At 48.4% G+C, this 15,991-nt stretch overlaps 1 protein-coding gene across 13 annotated transcripts in view; it reads right to left on the bottom strand.

Moving 5' to 3' along the window:
• NCKAP5 (NCK associated protein 5) overlaps positions 1 to 15,991 on the bottom strand; it is a 264,077-nt gene that overhangs the window by 75,619 nt on the left and 172,467 nt on the right. For all 13 annotated transcript variants that reach the window (XM_061557707.1, XM_061557713.1, XM_061557709.1 and 10 more), the window contains 2 exons: positions 8,061 to 8,151; positions 912 to 1,064 (listed from right to left, as the gene is read on the bottom strand). In XM_061557707.1, the coding sequence (XP_061413691.1) occupies positions 912 to 1,064; positions 8,061 to 8,151 (244 nt within the window). The remainder of the gene's footprint in view (positions 1 to 911; positions 1,065 to 8,060; positions 8,152 to 15,991) is intronic.

Below are 15,991 nucleotides of genomic sequence, written 5' to 3' on the forward strand. Positions count from 1 at the left end.
GGCCTGGATTGTGGTTTATATGCATAAACCAAAGGTAGTGAGTTATTTGTGCTTAGGTTTGAAGACATTTAATATGAACAGAAAAACACCGATTCCAATTACACGTGCGATTAGCTGAGAATTATTGATTAATTGATTCGTCATTATTATTCACTTGATATGTTCTCATGATAAGTGGCAAAAGTTATTTCCACTGTTTTAAATTGAACGCATTAATGTTCCTGGAAATCACCTTTTTTGTTTGTTACACCGATAAAATCTGTCTCCCGGAGGTGACGCGCTGATATTCGAGTTGTGAATCGTGCGGTATGAATCAAGACGGCAGTGGCGGTGTCAGTAATGCTGTACACACGACAGCAACGAAGACGTTCGAGTCTACACGTCGAGCACGTGTACGTTTAAAAATCCTCTCGCACAAACAAAATAAAAAGTCGCTTGATACGCCAGACTTCCAGACGGAAAAAAACCAGAGAGGGCAGGAGTCAAAAACCCCCACTTTTTGCCCGATCTATTTTACTCAACCCCACATTTGATCTGCAAAGTGGCAACAATTGGAGCTTACGTATGTGTACAGGGGGCCATACACACATAATGTGAAACACATGGACAACATACAATTCTCAACACGTGGTCTTTCACCTTGTCTGATGATGGCCAGAAGCGAACATTTATTAAGCAAAATTGCCCGTCTGAGAAACCCAAGCCAGCCAGTCAAGCAGCAACAAGTACAAGGCCTGCATTGTAATTGATCTTTTGTCGAGCGGAGCTTCCTGGCGTGGGGGGCATGGGGGGCGTGGGGGGGGTGGTGGTGGCGCGGCGAGTGGAGTGGTGGAGTGGGTGGCACAGGGCTCTGGGGGGAGCAGGGGGCTGTGGGTTGGCGCGGCGTTCGTAATCTTCAGAGGCGTTGTTACCTCGAGGCTCTGCAGGCGTTCCAAGAGGGCACGGATCTTCTTCCTCTCCTCCTCGAAGCCGGCGTCGCCCACCACGCCGCTCGCCTGCAGCTCCGGGATGACGGCGTCGGCGCTCCGCGGAGGCGGCGTGTAATCCGGGCCCGAAATCACGTCCTGATGGGCAGCGGGTGTCAGGGTTATCTCGGCAAGTCGTAGCTGGTGCGGAGTGTAAACACAGCAATGTGGTGCTGGCCAGCCACCTCGACGTGCGCCGAGCCGGCCTTAATAGGCGCTCGCTAACAGGCACTTGTACCATCAGCTGGTATGAGGCTATACGGAAGTCTTTGTACGGTACAATATTTTATCTGCTCTGCGGCATCATGCGACAAAGTTAATTGTTTACAGTGCCAAAGTCTTTTCCGTTTGTTGTCTGCCAACTGTTCCGTTAAGATTTCATTCAAGTGGAATCCTACAGTTGAGATCACATTTACTTCATCTTTACTTGATCAGCCTCCTTGCACCAAGTGTAAGCAAGTAAATTACACCTGAGTCATAACGCACACACGCACACACACGCGCTGCGTAAATTGTGCCTTGCGTTATTTTATTTGACCACGTAAGGCCCACTGAGCTATATAGCTCAGAAACAACCTGGCCACAAATGAGAGCTCATCGACGTGGCTTGGCACGTGGACATTTATAGCAGCCAAATACTCTTGAATGTACGTTTCTAAACGAGGACCAGGAGAAAAATCCACACGATCACGAGGAGAATGTGCAAACTCCAAATGCACAACAGGCGTCAGGGTGGGAATCGAAAACACGACCTCCTCCTGCATAACAGGCGAGGCAGTTAACATCTCCTAGCCACCGTGGCACTCTATTCCTGTGCCCCCGAGAGAATAGTCGAGTATAAACCCCACCACATTTAAAACAGCCATGCCACAAACGCTCAATAGGATGAACGTGCATTAATGTTGACATAATAGTGTTTTAAGCCTCTTTTTAAAATTCATATCTGCCAATTTCCTTAAAAATCAGGCCCGTACAAGGTGCCAGGAAGAAGGCAACGTGATAGGGTCTTAACAGAACGTTAGTTTTCTTTCTTCTGGATTACCAGCAGTAAAATATAACTACGCTGACAGGCTCAAGCCAAAACACAAGACTGCGCAACTTTGGTTCTCTGAGAAATGCGTTCATCCTTTGTTGGATTGGCGTCACAGTGCCAGACCCTTGTAAAAAGGGCACAGCACAAAACATAATGTACATGTACAAAGGCGACGTTCGCCAGTAAGCTGTTGACAGAGTACTTTGAGGCCGGATTTTGTCAGATCTCAAAAGCTAAGCAGGGTCAGCGCTCCAATTGGTGACGGGCGATCATAGAGGCAAAATTACCGGGTCTTTGAGCAGAGTGCTGTCCATTATTCTGGAACGAGTCTGTGGGAGGCATTCCCCTTGTCCAGTTCAATTGTTCAACCTATGCCCTTGCACGACAGGGTGCTGAAAGAGAAACTATTTAAAGAATCGGTGGTCCAATCTACCCGACAGGCATGAAATCAGCAGTGACATCCTTTGATATTTCACACAGTGAGAATGTTAACCCCCGACATCCTCGATAAAATTCAACTCACAACCGAATGAAAACGTTTGGCCTGGCTACGTATGCAGGGAACAGGGGAGTGGGGGGCGCCAATTCAAATTACAAGACCGAACATTAAAACATGTTTATCGACGTAGTTGTTAAACGGCACAGAATAAACGGCAAACTCGTCAACTAAGGGACACTGTGTTGGGTAGCGGACGGTCCCCGGCGTGTCCGGACTCGGGGCCGGGTTAAAAGAGAAAGCTCTTGCTCAGCAGGGCACGGCCTGGCGAGGAGACGGAACACGCCGGAGGCTTCAACGAACGAGGCCACAGCGCGAGCGGATCCTTCGCCGCGCATCCGACGCCGCTTATTTACGGAGGGCTGGGCGAGAATTGATGCGCTGCTCCTTAAGTCATGAGGCGACACACGTGGCTGAAAACAGCCGAGCGATTCTGGACAAGCGGAAAAGCGATCAGATAGCGAACTGGACAGCGGGGGGATTGAGTGGCACACGTGGCGTGTGCACACGCACAATCGGACGCACGCACAATCGGACGCACGCACGTGCACACGCACAATCGGACGCACGCACAATCGGACGCACGCACGTGCACACGCACAATCGGACGCACGCACAATCGGACGCACGCGTGTGCACACGCACAATCGGACGCACGCACGTACGGACTCGTTCGCTCGCACGCTCGACGGTGCCCGCGACACGCCGACTCATTCCCGAGTGCCACTGACGGATTGCACAGAGATCACTCCCTGGTGACGACGCACGCGTGCGGACAGGCGGAGGAGCATCGACGAAGCGTTTACATCTCACGAAAGGAAAAACCGCGAGCATTATGAAGGGATAAGAGATATTTCGCTCCACGATAATCGTATACAGATGCACACATCTCTCACCTGCGGGGCCCCCAACAGACCCGCGTACCGCCCTTCCCCCCGCCGTCACCTGCCCCCCACCTTACACCCACCCACCCACCCCCCTCTGGCACCCCCCCCCCCCCCCCCCCATTGTTTGATGGATAGAAGCAGGCACGGTCGTATTAAATATGCATGCAACAACTGAGCGTTCCGAGGACCCTTCCATAGCACCCATCAAGAAGGTCATCATCCATGGTGATTCACCATAAAGCCAGTTACGCTTTAACACGCTTAGCAATTTACATTCTAATTAATATCTCTCTCCTGGAGAGTGCATAGGATTTGCAATTTATATTGCTTGCAAGCACACACACACACACAAGCATAGACGTGCCCAACGCACGCACACGAGTGCACCCCCACACACACACTCACCTAATGACAAACGTGGTAGAAACGTTGATATGTTCTTAGGGTTTCAGTGGGAAATGTTAAGATGCATTGCTTCTCCATACCAGAATCTATTGCTTGCAAAACACACAGCGCGTGGATTTTTTCACATTCCTCACTTTCACATTGCTTCACAGTAAAACAACAATGACGTGCGGTCCTTTGTCCCACAATGTTGGCCACGGGGTTGAGTGGCCACACCTCACCCCAGGGGGCACTGCGGGTTCGGGGTTTGTGAAGGGAACGCTTTGCCCAGGGCAGTTCGGAGACCACGGCGGAGCTTAAACCTCGCCTGAAGACACATTTATTCTCCCTCGATTTCACCTCTCTCAATTATCTCCAATACTTCTGAGTGTGTCATCGCCTTAGCCAACAAACTATTTATTTATTTGTGACGTGCAGTGCCTTGAGCACCTTCTAGAAAGGTGCTATATAAATGTATTATTTTGATTTGAAGCTTTCGTGACTGCAGGAATCCATACTCTTTGGTTCTTTTGGTAAAGTCACGTAGGTAGAAAATAAAATAAATCACGACGTTTTGGGCGCAACACAAGCGTCCATCATCAGGTGGGAAAGCATGGTCTGTTGCTGAGCCAGACTGTTTAAAAACACTGTTTTATTTTATTTTATACCTACGTGACTTTACCGAAAGAACCAAAGAGTATAAATATATTATTATTATTACTAGGGGTGGATTGGTTCAGAAATCACTCACCGCCGATGATGGCCATGGCTGGTACTCGAACTCAGTCCACCGAGTTTAGAATACAGTGAGAAACCACCTCACAATTGCACCCCTTCGTTGCTTAAAAGAAAGTAAAAATAATCTTAAATAGTTTTACAAATAAACTCATGCGCAGGATCATTAAAAATGGCGACAGCTTGAGAAGGTGGCCTGCATCCAGCAGTATACTGATCATGGCTGATGCTGTCAACTAAATATTTCTGCCGGCGCCATACGTTGGCACATTGAGGCGTTAGCACCTAAACGAGGCGAAGCTAGTTATGGGTTCCAGATACAGCGCTCAGAATTGCGTGCAGCTTGCAGCCAGGCCTAGAAAGTGCCGTGGGAGCAGCATGCAAATAACTCGGAGGGTAATTGAGTCATCCGTCTTCCTGACTCCCGACTCCCATTGCACAATCGCTCAGGAGCAGTGTCGCACGCCCCCTGCCTCCGTGCTAAACGTGGGCCACGGGAGCGGCATCGGAGTCGGTGCCTTGAAGCACCGATCGCCGGTGCGTCCGTGTGAAACTGAACAAAGAACCCAATTGCAGGATGTGTTCGTAATCAATAAACAAAGTCGACAGTAAATCCCAAAAAAATGTTACATTAATCAAAAGTGGTGCACATGTACAATAAAAGACGATCTCTCGTGAAATAACCGAAAATATTAAGAGCGCTCGTCCAAATGCCCGCGTGGCAGAGAGGATTTGCATGAAGAGCGGCAGCGAGTGGCGCTGGTCCTCCAGTACTGGGGAAGATCGGCCGAAGGCCTCGCAGGATCGGCACCGATTACAGCGAGGGATGGTGCTGCGGCCGTTCGCGGTGACGGGTTCCGCACGTCTGTGCCGAGCTACCAACTGTTACGCCTGCGCGGGCACCGCCACCACTGCAGATTGATTCCCTGCACCCGGTGTGGGTCTGGAGCCCCAGAGGCACGCAAGAAATTAAGATTTAAATATTGATGCGTGCAGGTGGCACGGAGTCCTAAATTATTGAGGAGTGCAGAGTTCGCAGGGCCATTAACTGCCCTGCCAAATAATAATGCACGCTCCTAATGAAGCTTGAGCTTTCTTTAAGCTTGGTCAATGCATCACATCTCGTTTCTTGGCTGCCCCATCGCGTGTCTTTATTTGTGCCCACGTTCAGCGCCGTGGAGAGGGCCCGAAGTGACGAAGCGAGTCCCACGCTAGCAAGGAATAATGGGCTGGCCAGGATTTTTTTTTAGCTCAGCAAAGTCTGGTACTTGCGATCACATTAATTTTAATAAACAACTCCTTAATGATCGAACGTGTTAATTAATTAATCTCACGAAGTTTCGAATGTAATTGGTAAATTAATCATTTGATTTAAATTGAAGAATGGCTTGAACACTGATCGTGCTTGTTTGAAGGCTCGATCTGGGTGTGGGAAAAGTTTCACTTACGCCCACTGCCTAATGCGGTAAGTCTAGCCGCGTGATTCATATCACAACCCTGCATGCATTTTACTTCCAACATACTTAGGCTCCATGATCCGTCTGTATCCAAACGACATGCCCACGTGAAGTTAAATATAACCCTCGCATTGATCCATTTGCTCAATAATTTGTTTGTTATTCATTTATTTCAATTACCCTGGCAGTGATTAACAATATTGCGTGTCGTGCTTGCTTGTGTTTTCAGCACAGGGTTAGGAAGCATTACTGATTGGATGAGACAGTAAATATGTGTCTCATAAAAATGACGGAGCACAGTAAATAACCAGGGGCCAAGGAAAAATGCCGTGCATTCAATTATTAAATTACTTTCTTTTACCACTCGTGACATGAGCTGTCTGGGCAGGGCTGCAGTGACCCATTTTGTTAATCAAAGTACTGCTCAATCCATCCCATGTAATAATAATTAGTTAAATCCATAGTACAATGCATTTGCTTGAATTAGAATTCTTAAACCAATGACACTTTATTCTCTAATACTGATTGAATTTAAGCAGATAAGATAATATGCATAAAAGGCAATATCAATTTATGACGTAATTCAAGAAATAATGATAATAAGTAGGTGAGCTAGTGGCTCAGGAGACAGAGGCACTCTCTGAAGATCCTGGATTCAAATCCCAGTGTCAGCTGCCAGAGATTAAACCGGGTTCTCACACGTAGTGAGTTGATGGTCTTAGCCTAGTCACCAATGACTGCACCAAACAAAACCCATCATATTAAGTTTGGTTTTCACTTAATTTAGGCTTATTCCAGATAATAACAACATTAATAAATTGATCCATCCGCAGCGAATACTGTTTCGAGTGTGGACAAAGATGCCAACTGAAGCGCCCTCTTCCATGCCTGTTCTCTGACACAGAGTGGTCCACTCCTTGCGGCAAAATCTTCCTAATTGAAATGCCTTCATCTCATGGCATGTCCGCTGACAATAGACAAATGGATTATAATTTAAAAATAATAATTCTTACTAAAAACCCATCTCCTCCTGACCGAGTTTGTGTTTACAGGGGCATGACCACCTGCTGCCACGGGGGACCAGGAAATAATTGTAGAATGAAATGTTTCTGCGAATTTTACCACTGGGGAACAAAACAAATGACAGCTACTTCTTGTCCTGCAGCTACTCATGAATTCATCCCAGCGCACACTTGGCAAAGCCCTTATAATTATATTGATGGCGCATATATCCATTCAAGATGATAAATCAGCGTGGAATGTGACAGTGAATGCTACTCTCAGCGTGGTAACAAACACACCGGAGCTCGTGGCAAGCGCCAACCACCACCTTTCATCAATTTTAGCTCTTTCCAGGCAGTGTTGACACTCGCTTTCTCCGAGCCACTGCTGCATGCATGCATGTGTGCGTGGATGTGTGCGTGCATGCGCCTGCATGTCTGTGGAGAACGGGAGTGTAGTGGTTAGCGCCATGCTGTGCGATGAACCCAGCGACCCGCGGTTCCATTCCTGCTCACGGCCAACACCAGTGACGATTATCTGAATCCATCCTGGGCCTCCCCTAAGTCGACTCTACCTCAAATGAGTATTATACCTGATGCGATATGTAAACATCGCCACTGGGGAGACAAAGGTGGACGGGCGTGGTACTGGCCACCCACCCTCTCGTTTACCGTGCTAGCCATCATAGGCGCTCGTGAACAACACTTGCTCCAATGGTCTGTTAAGGCTACACGGGGAATATGCGTCTTCTTTCTGTACATTCATGGAGAAGGATCGTGAAGGACGCTACTGGGCAGTTGGAGGCAGTCGCCCTCTAGTAACAACGGAGGGCAGAGGAGGGACGCTCACAACAACGAGCAGGTGGCTAAAACACAGTGGGGAGAATAGGAGCTGCCTATGCCAGTCATCTAATTCGGTTAACCCATAACACCTCGGGGACCCTCCCATGATTCCTGCCCAGCGAGCCTTCGAAACTTCAAGTGATAGCCTCAAAGTGCACAAAGTGCTGTAATGGCATCACCGTCATCTAGTGGTGAATGACAGCTGCTGCTCTTATTATTATTCTTGTGTCAATGTGAACAAAGAGTGGGCACGCTGTACCTGGGCAGAAGAGCCATTGGCCGTTGCCTTGCCGGCCGGTGGGTTCACGCGACTCTGCCCACGCATCAAATCCTGGACCGTTTCTTCCATCCTGTGCCAGACAATGCAGTGCAAACACGCACACACACAGACACACAGACAAACCCCGTGAAATGTTGGCTTGTGTAGACTGCAGAGGATCGCGCTGTCAGAGAGCACCTATTATGCCTTGCGGAACACATGGGGAGCAGATGTCTCGCTGGCAAGCGTTTGCAGTTCACAACTTTGTCTCGCAACCACTGGGATTGCTACATTACACAATTTACTTTAGGCTGAGTCAACCCAGAGGGTAACCATGCTGGACGCATAAATGCGGAATGATGTGCTGGTCACAATTCGTAATCATTTCCACAAAAGGCAGGCTAAAAACTAAACACATATCTCAAGAGTAGTTATGGAAACAAAGTTAATATCTTACGTGATTATTTATTTATTTACAGGACAATTTCTTTTAAATGAAAAACTAACCAAAAAATTTAGAAAGTTAAGAATATATACAGAAAGCTTTGGATTCTTAAACTTCCTTATAAGATGAAATTCTAAAACATCTATTTAAAGCATTCTATATAGACGCCACAATTTACAGTTAAAATAAAGACAAAGATATTCAGTCAAACGGGCATACTCCTCTCCTGTTTACTTCACAGTTTTAGTGATGGAAATTCTACATTCCTATGGTGGGACAAGTCCATCCACAGAACGACCTATGAATAAATAAAAACTGCGAGAGAGTGACGAGTTGAGGAGCCCAGCAGCGGTGCCAGCCTGCATTCACGTGCACTGCCACCATCCATCCTACTGGGCACGCTGTGACCCACTCGTCGAATAAAATCGATTCTTCCACCACTCATGACGCACACACATTGAGCCGTGTGCGAGAACTGCTTGTTGTTGTTGTTGTTTAGTTTGTTGTCCTTCCCCCGCAGCTCTGATTTAGCACGGTTGGCTACGCACGGTACCAAAGAAGCTCAACACACACATATACATACGTGCACGTTGCGGGGGGGGGGGGGGGTTGGATCGGTGCCACCACCGCACCACAGCGCGTGGGACCACACTCAGGAACAACGAGCGCACAGCTTCACCTGCACCCCCTTAACATCACAAGGCTCTGCGGAGTGCCTGCAGATGGAGCGAAAGGCGCAACGTAAATGTTTATGGGTTTCGTGGAAAGCAAAAAAACACCCAACACAAACTATCCTCTCCCTCCCCTGCCCGTCAATCCTCAGCTACTTTGTGTGGAGGGCGGTAGTGGTAGTAGTAATAATAACAAATAAATAAAACGGGTCTGGCTTTGGCGCGGGGTGGAAAAGGTTGCGAGGTGCGTCCACTGGTGCCGGCCGGCAGTCGTCGAGACACGGCGGGCTCGGGGTCATTTGCTAATTTGGTCATTTGATCGGCCGTGTTGCTCAGTTCACGATTGCCGGAATGCCGCGCGGAACGCGGCTCTCTGACACCTGCGGTCGGCTCTTCTCTCCAGGGTCGTTTATCGGTAAGCGTTGGGGAGGAGGGAGGCGGCGGGATAGATGGGGGTTGAGTCAGAGCGCACGAGCGAGCGTGAACCGGGGGGTTGGGGCGTTGACGGGGCGAGCCAGACCGTAACGTACACCCCCGCGATATTAAAGGTGTCTGGGGGTGGCTCCGTGCGTGCGTTAGAAGAACCGTGATTTTGACAGCAGTGTGCGAGCGCTCGTACGGCGGAGGCAGATTCAGAGTTCGCGCACCAGAAGCGACAGCATCAGTGCGTCTGCGTTGTGCCTCTGCTGCCCTCAGTTGAGCACGTGAGGATATTACATCTCGTGGACGAAACCGCTTAAATATCACAGGATAACTCGAGCTGGTGCCGACATCAACCCGATTTACAAAGACTACAATTTCTGAACAATATATTGTGATCATTGCCATCATTTGCATTATTACATGTGCACATAATTGTCATTTAATAATTGTATAACAGAGATTGTCGGACACATGGTTTTGATGTCTGTAATTGCAGTTTAACACGTAGGCTTTACAGTTTAGCATAGTTTTCCTTCGTACCCTCAAACTCTGAGTAACATGTTCACAAAACTAAACCTGGGATGACACATTACCCGGTATAATTTGGAGTATATTTAACAATGAGGATGTTACATTGTTGTCTTAATAATGTAGTCCGGGGGAGGCCTTCGTCCGGCAGTGGAATGAAATGTCGCATACTTATTTATTACTGAAGTGATGATTAAATTGTTGGTGAACTCTCCCCATCACCTCCAAAACACACCCGCAGCATTGGGCTGGGCGCAGCAGCCCCCCCCCCCCCCATAGCCCTAAGAGGCCCGAACTGGCGTGTCACTTAAGCCCCCCGGCTCATGGCCTGCATGATTGTTTTTGTTCCCCAGGAACGCAAAGTACGCGGCCGTGAGATAAACAGAAACATCTGGGCGACACCGATTGCCACGTCAGTGAAGCAGAGAGATTGCGAGAAAGAGAATGGATGAGCTTGCGAGAAGGGCAAGCTCAAGAGATAGAGGAGGATTTAGGGATGGGAGGGACGAGGAGAGGTGCAGGAGAGAAGGGAAGGAGGATTAGCAAGTGGGATTCCCAGCGAGACTTACGCCAGCACCATTCTCGGGCCACGACGCAAAATTAAAACGTTGGGAGAGGGAATGAGACGCGGCCCCGAGCGGCCCACAATGAGGAGACGCAATTTGAAAGGATCTCCTCGTGGCCTCTCGTGCACCTCCCCCCCTCCCATACCTCTGGCTATGGAGCACAAACCCATTTAATTACATTCCTGCACAATTTATACATTCACTCCGCAAGACAAATGCACGGAGCCTGCTTTTTTGTCAAAAAAATCACCCCAAAAATTGTTAAATGTAAGATTGAAAAATGTGAAGAGAGAGAAAAAATGTCGAGCTAGCATCGATGTTTGGAAGGTAATTTATAAATGTTGCCCAGTTCGTGGTGTTTCAGAGACAAAATTTTACAGCAGACAGAAAGTATTGGTAATTTTATCCACAACAAAAGGGACGCAAAGTAAAATGATTCGTGACAGTGCTCCTGACGCAAGCAGCATGACGTCCCTTGGATGAACTGCCGCACCAATTCCGAATTAAGACGGCGTCACAGCAATGGATCCAATGTACAATTTTGTGCACATGTAACATTTTATTACAGTAATGCTATACACAAAAACATTTATCCTACGGTTCGGCCAACAGAGCCCTGAATGCACGAGGCGGCAGTCTGCCGTGAGGGTTTGAGAGAATATAGGATTTAAAAATAATACGTTCTGGTTCACACTTTGTCCCAAAACAGTTTCTTTAGCACCAATTGCGTGGGTTTTGTAAAAATAAAAGGATTACGTGGAGAGATAGATATATGAAGAAGGCGTATCATCTGCTTATCTGTTTCAGTTACTTATATCCTCCACAATGAGGCTTATGATTATCTTTGTGTATATATTAGTACATGCTCATTAATTTGTCCATTAATTTTCCTGAAATTCCCACACTTACCTTTCGCCAATATGTAACCGTGTAGAGCACTATTTCCATGGCGCACAATGCATCGCTAAACACCCAGATACGATCAAACGCACTCAAGCTGTGTGGCTGAAGAAGAGATGCATTTACGTTCTCCTTAGGAGCGCCATTCATCAGACGCACATGCTCCCGACATGAGGAGTGCACAAAAGCCTACCTCCACTTTTGCAAAGAGTGCTCGGTTTCAGTCCTTACAATACTCCCTCTCCTTCCACTCCTCCTGCTCCCACCAGGAGATTGCTGAGCCAACTCCGCCTTAAACCGATGCTTCAAGACACGAGTGCCATTGCACGTATGCACGTATGCACGTATGCACGTATGCACTATGCACAGGTGTAGCGGTTTATTGCCACTGCGCAAGAAAACCCGTCGACGCGGGTTCGATTCCCACTCTCGGTCAAGAGCAGTGAAGACTATACGAACCGGTCCTTGGCCTGACCTGGTGCTGGCCACCCACCCCTCCCTGTGCCGTGCCAGCCGTCATAGGTGTTCGCTAAACAGCACTTGCCCCCAAAAAGTCCGTTAAGGTTACACGGGGGAATGTTTGTCTTGTGTGGAACATGTGAGGGGCGTGCGCACACACGGCGCGTGCGTGACGTACGTACACGCATGTTGAACTTCTTCTGCGCCGTACGTAGCCAACCGTGCCAATGGGTATGCGCGCGCGATTTAATATCACCGCATTATTGCTATTTTAATTTTCGTTTGAACAACCTTAATTACAGCACGGCTCCATCCTCAACACAGCGGCAGCAGCAGCAGCGTCGGCTGGAGACGTTTACATTCCTCCAGCAGCTGTTGGCATGCAGAGCGTGGCGCGCCGCCTTCCAACATCAAAGTGTCCGTGCGCTCTGGCCCATAGTCACGTTTAAGGCCGATAACGCAAAACCGCCGATGCTGTCGCAAGGGGAATTCACTTGACGATTTGTTCATTCGTTTCTCTTTAAATGACTCAATTTGGAAGATTACGACTCGCTTCCCGTTAACTTCCACACGCCGCTCACTGGAAAAAGCACGGCCCATGGTGCAGGTGTGAACCATCCGATAAGTAGAAAATGCTTTGACGTCTCAACATCAATGCACTCACTCAATTCTATAATCAGCACATGAAATAAATGTGGCTTCAAAAACAGTGCAGGGCGAGGTGGTTAAAAGACAACTTATCCCAATGATCTCGGTGCTTATGAGCGGCTTTCATACTTCTCTGCCTCGACACTCTGTGCTGCAATCGGGGAATATTCATTGGCACTCGGCCTACAGAGTCGCAGACACAGCTTCGCAATAACCTTCTCCGTCGTGACGCACGCAACCGCTCGATCGAAATTACTGTGCCACGATTAAGATGATGAGTGTCATGTCAATACCAGAGCAGTGTGTTTTATAAGTCATATTGAATTCCCAAGATGACAATCAACAAAACTGAGCCAGGATAGTTTTGGAGAGTCTTGTTTGTATCTTTGAAGCACAATTATTCTGTGGAAGCAGGATATAAGCACATCTGATGTAAGCACAGTTCTGATGTAAGCAACACATCCTTACATTGCACTGGTGGGGGGGAAGGCGAAATGAAAATTCTAATATAAGCACACTTCTTACGAGCACAGCTGTCCCTTGCTCCCAAGAGGTGTCGTCTTATACCCAGCTTCTATTTGCACTGATAATATAACCAGTCAAATTATGAAAAATGGGAGGCTCTTTCTCAAACTGTGGACGAGCTCTGAAGAGTTTTTTGCTTTCAGATCTGCAAAGCAGTGACGACACAGGTGAGGGATTTGCACTCGAGAGTCGTGTCCATAGGTCACGTAATGTGTGTACGCCGGACACACCGTACGGAGCCAACCGTGCGCATCGGAAGTGCGGCAGAGGTCGCAACCGGGTACCCGATACCCGTACCCCTACCCGATACCCGGCTACCCGTACCCGGCCGGGTACGGGTACACGTTTGCGACCCTGGTGCGGCCGGGTACGGGTAGGCCGTGAGTCACTGCTGAGTCACCGTTTGTCACTCATTTCCCAACGTCTTGTCTCTTCTCACAATTCAAGTTCCTAGAATCAACCCACCCGCGCCTGCAACATGGCTTCATCCCAGAGATCACAATCAGGTACTCGTACCCGTACCCTACCCATACCCGGCCGGGTACGGGTTGCCGGGTATCGGGTAGGGTACGGGTACCCGATTGCGACCCTGGTGCGGCTGGGTACGGGTAAGGAATCAAAACCCGTTTGCGACCTCTGAGGTGCGGGCACCGCACGCCGGCACAGGAATCGGGCAGCGCGACTCGCCTCGCCGTTGATCGCATTTCGAGGAAGAGGAGGGGGGGGGGTCCTCTCCTCCTCCTCCTCTCCAAACAAAGTTAGGGAGGTGAGCGAGGGGGTGTCGAGCGGTGGGGGGAGGGGGCGGGGGGCACCCCGTTATCGCCCCGCCCCCGCTAAGGAGACATAAACAAAATATTATGAAAGCGCCGCCGTGAGCTGCGGCGAGAGAGAACACAGCGGCCGCCTCTGTGCGCGCGCAGCGGCAGCGCAACAGAGAGGGATGGGGGGGGGGACGGGAGGAGGCTCCTGACATAAACACCCATTATGTAAATGTTCCCAGGCGGACGAAACCAGATCCGCAAACGCCCCAAATTCCAGCCGCCTTTTAAACGGGTGATTTAAATGTGCTTTTTAATCCCTCTTCCACCCCAGTTTTTAAATTGAGAAAAAAATCCGCACCAGATGCTTGCCTCGTGACTACCTCGTGGCTGCGACAAACAACAGCCCCTTCATTTAAAACGGAGAAAAACTTTGCGGGAAATGTTTTCTCCATTCATTTCTTACAACTCAATAAATGAATAAATGAAAGCTGAATGGGAGTTTAAAAAAAAATGTTTTACTTAGGGTCACCGGTTCAAAAACAAAAGCGTAATGTATTTCTTGCGCAGCCGTAGTCTGGTCGAGAGTTTGTATTTATCTGCTCCCCTGCCGGCCGTGAAATTACATCTCAAACTGTCGCTTAAAATCCCTCAGAAAACAAACAATTATTCGGCTGTGTGAGGCAAAGCAGAGCACCGCCTACGGATTGCATCTGCAAAATAATGCAAGCGAAAAACTGTTGAATTTATCCAAAGTCTCACCAAGAGCGAGCGACAATTAAGAAGTGTGCACATTTCCACTGAAAAACCTTTTGAATAAAATGACTACCTCTACCTGAAATGTGCGGAAAGAAGCCCGCAGAGAGACGCACTCTTGCAATTACATTACGAGACAGAATGAGGAACACGTGGGATTGGAGAACATACTGCCACCATACAACCTGTTAAAAACAGCGAGTGGGGCTTGGGTGAGGCTCGTCGCCAGAAAAGATTATGGGCGACGGTCAAGAATAATGACGGAGCAGCAGCCAGGGCATGGAACGCGCTCAAGAGGATGTCCACTGAGGGGTGATGGAGCGATTAAGTTAAGTTTGTGTTTGGGGTGCCGGGTAGATGATTACATTACAGGTTGGTCAACGGCAGCGGCTTGGGGAGGCCTCCATCCAGCAGTGGAATGACCTATGGCTGACGACGATGACGAAAGTACTTTGTTACCGACTGTTCACCCCGGGCATGTAAAACATTCATGAAATCCCACTGGTAAAAGTAGATTTTTGGATTAAATTAACCAGGATGTAAAACCTGTCGCAGGTCAAGCGGCACCATCTGTTCATTGTGGTGACATCGGCGAGTCTCGGCATTACCGTGTGACCCTGCTCCTTGTCGCTCAATCCCCTGGGTGCGGCTCGCAGCGCCCAACATTTTTCTCTACTGCAAGGCACTCTCATACAGCGTTGAGATCCGGTGTATCAACAATGAGTTAAGACTTCTAAATTACAACTCGGGTCCCTTAACTTCCCACAGCAATGCGAGGGAGGACATGGAAAGCAAGCTCCAAGGAAAAAAACGTACGTGTCATCAGGTTTCCGCAGAGTGGTGTGGATTAATTATAAACCAGATTGTCTATCTTTTGAGTTGGAATTGTATCCGTTTAGCCATATTAGATTCGTATGCGTGTTGTATATTTCTCAAAGCGTAAGCAATCATTTTGAAATAACAGAAACCGCATAGCTAATTAATGGAACGTCTTCAATTTACCTACAGGCAAATAATTTAAATTGCATCAAAGCGAGGAGGGAAAAAAAACCTGCTTCCAGAACATCACGACTTAAAGGCTTGTCATGTCAGACGGCCTGATACGGCAAACTGATTAAAAAGACAAATGAATGAAAATGCTACTCCCGCAGGTCTTCAACGTTAATCCGCTGCTTCTGCCAAACATCGAGACCTGTGGGCTACACAGAAAGCGAGGTTGCAGAGCTTGAGATTAAATGTAGGCATATGAAAC

Source organism: Lethenteron reissneri, chromosome 23, assembly GCF_015708825.2.
Source record: "Lethenteron reissneri isolate LAM-NWPU_2019-01 chromosome 23, ASM1570882v1, whole genome shotgun sequence".
NCBI classification, from domain to species: domain Eukaryota; kingdom Metazoa; phylum Chordata; class Hyperoartia; order Petromyzontiformes; family Petromyzontidae; genus Lethenteron; species Lethenteron reissneri.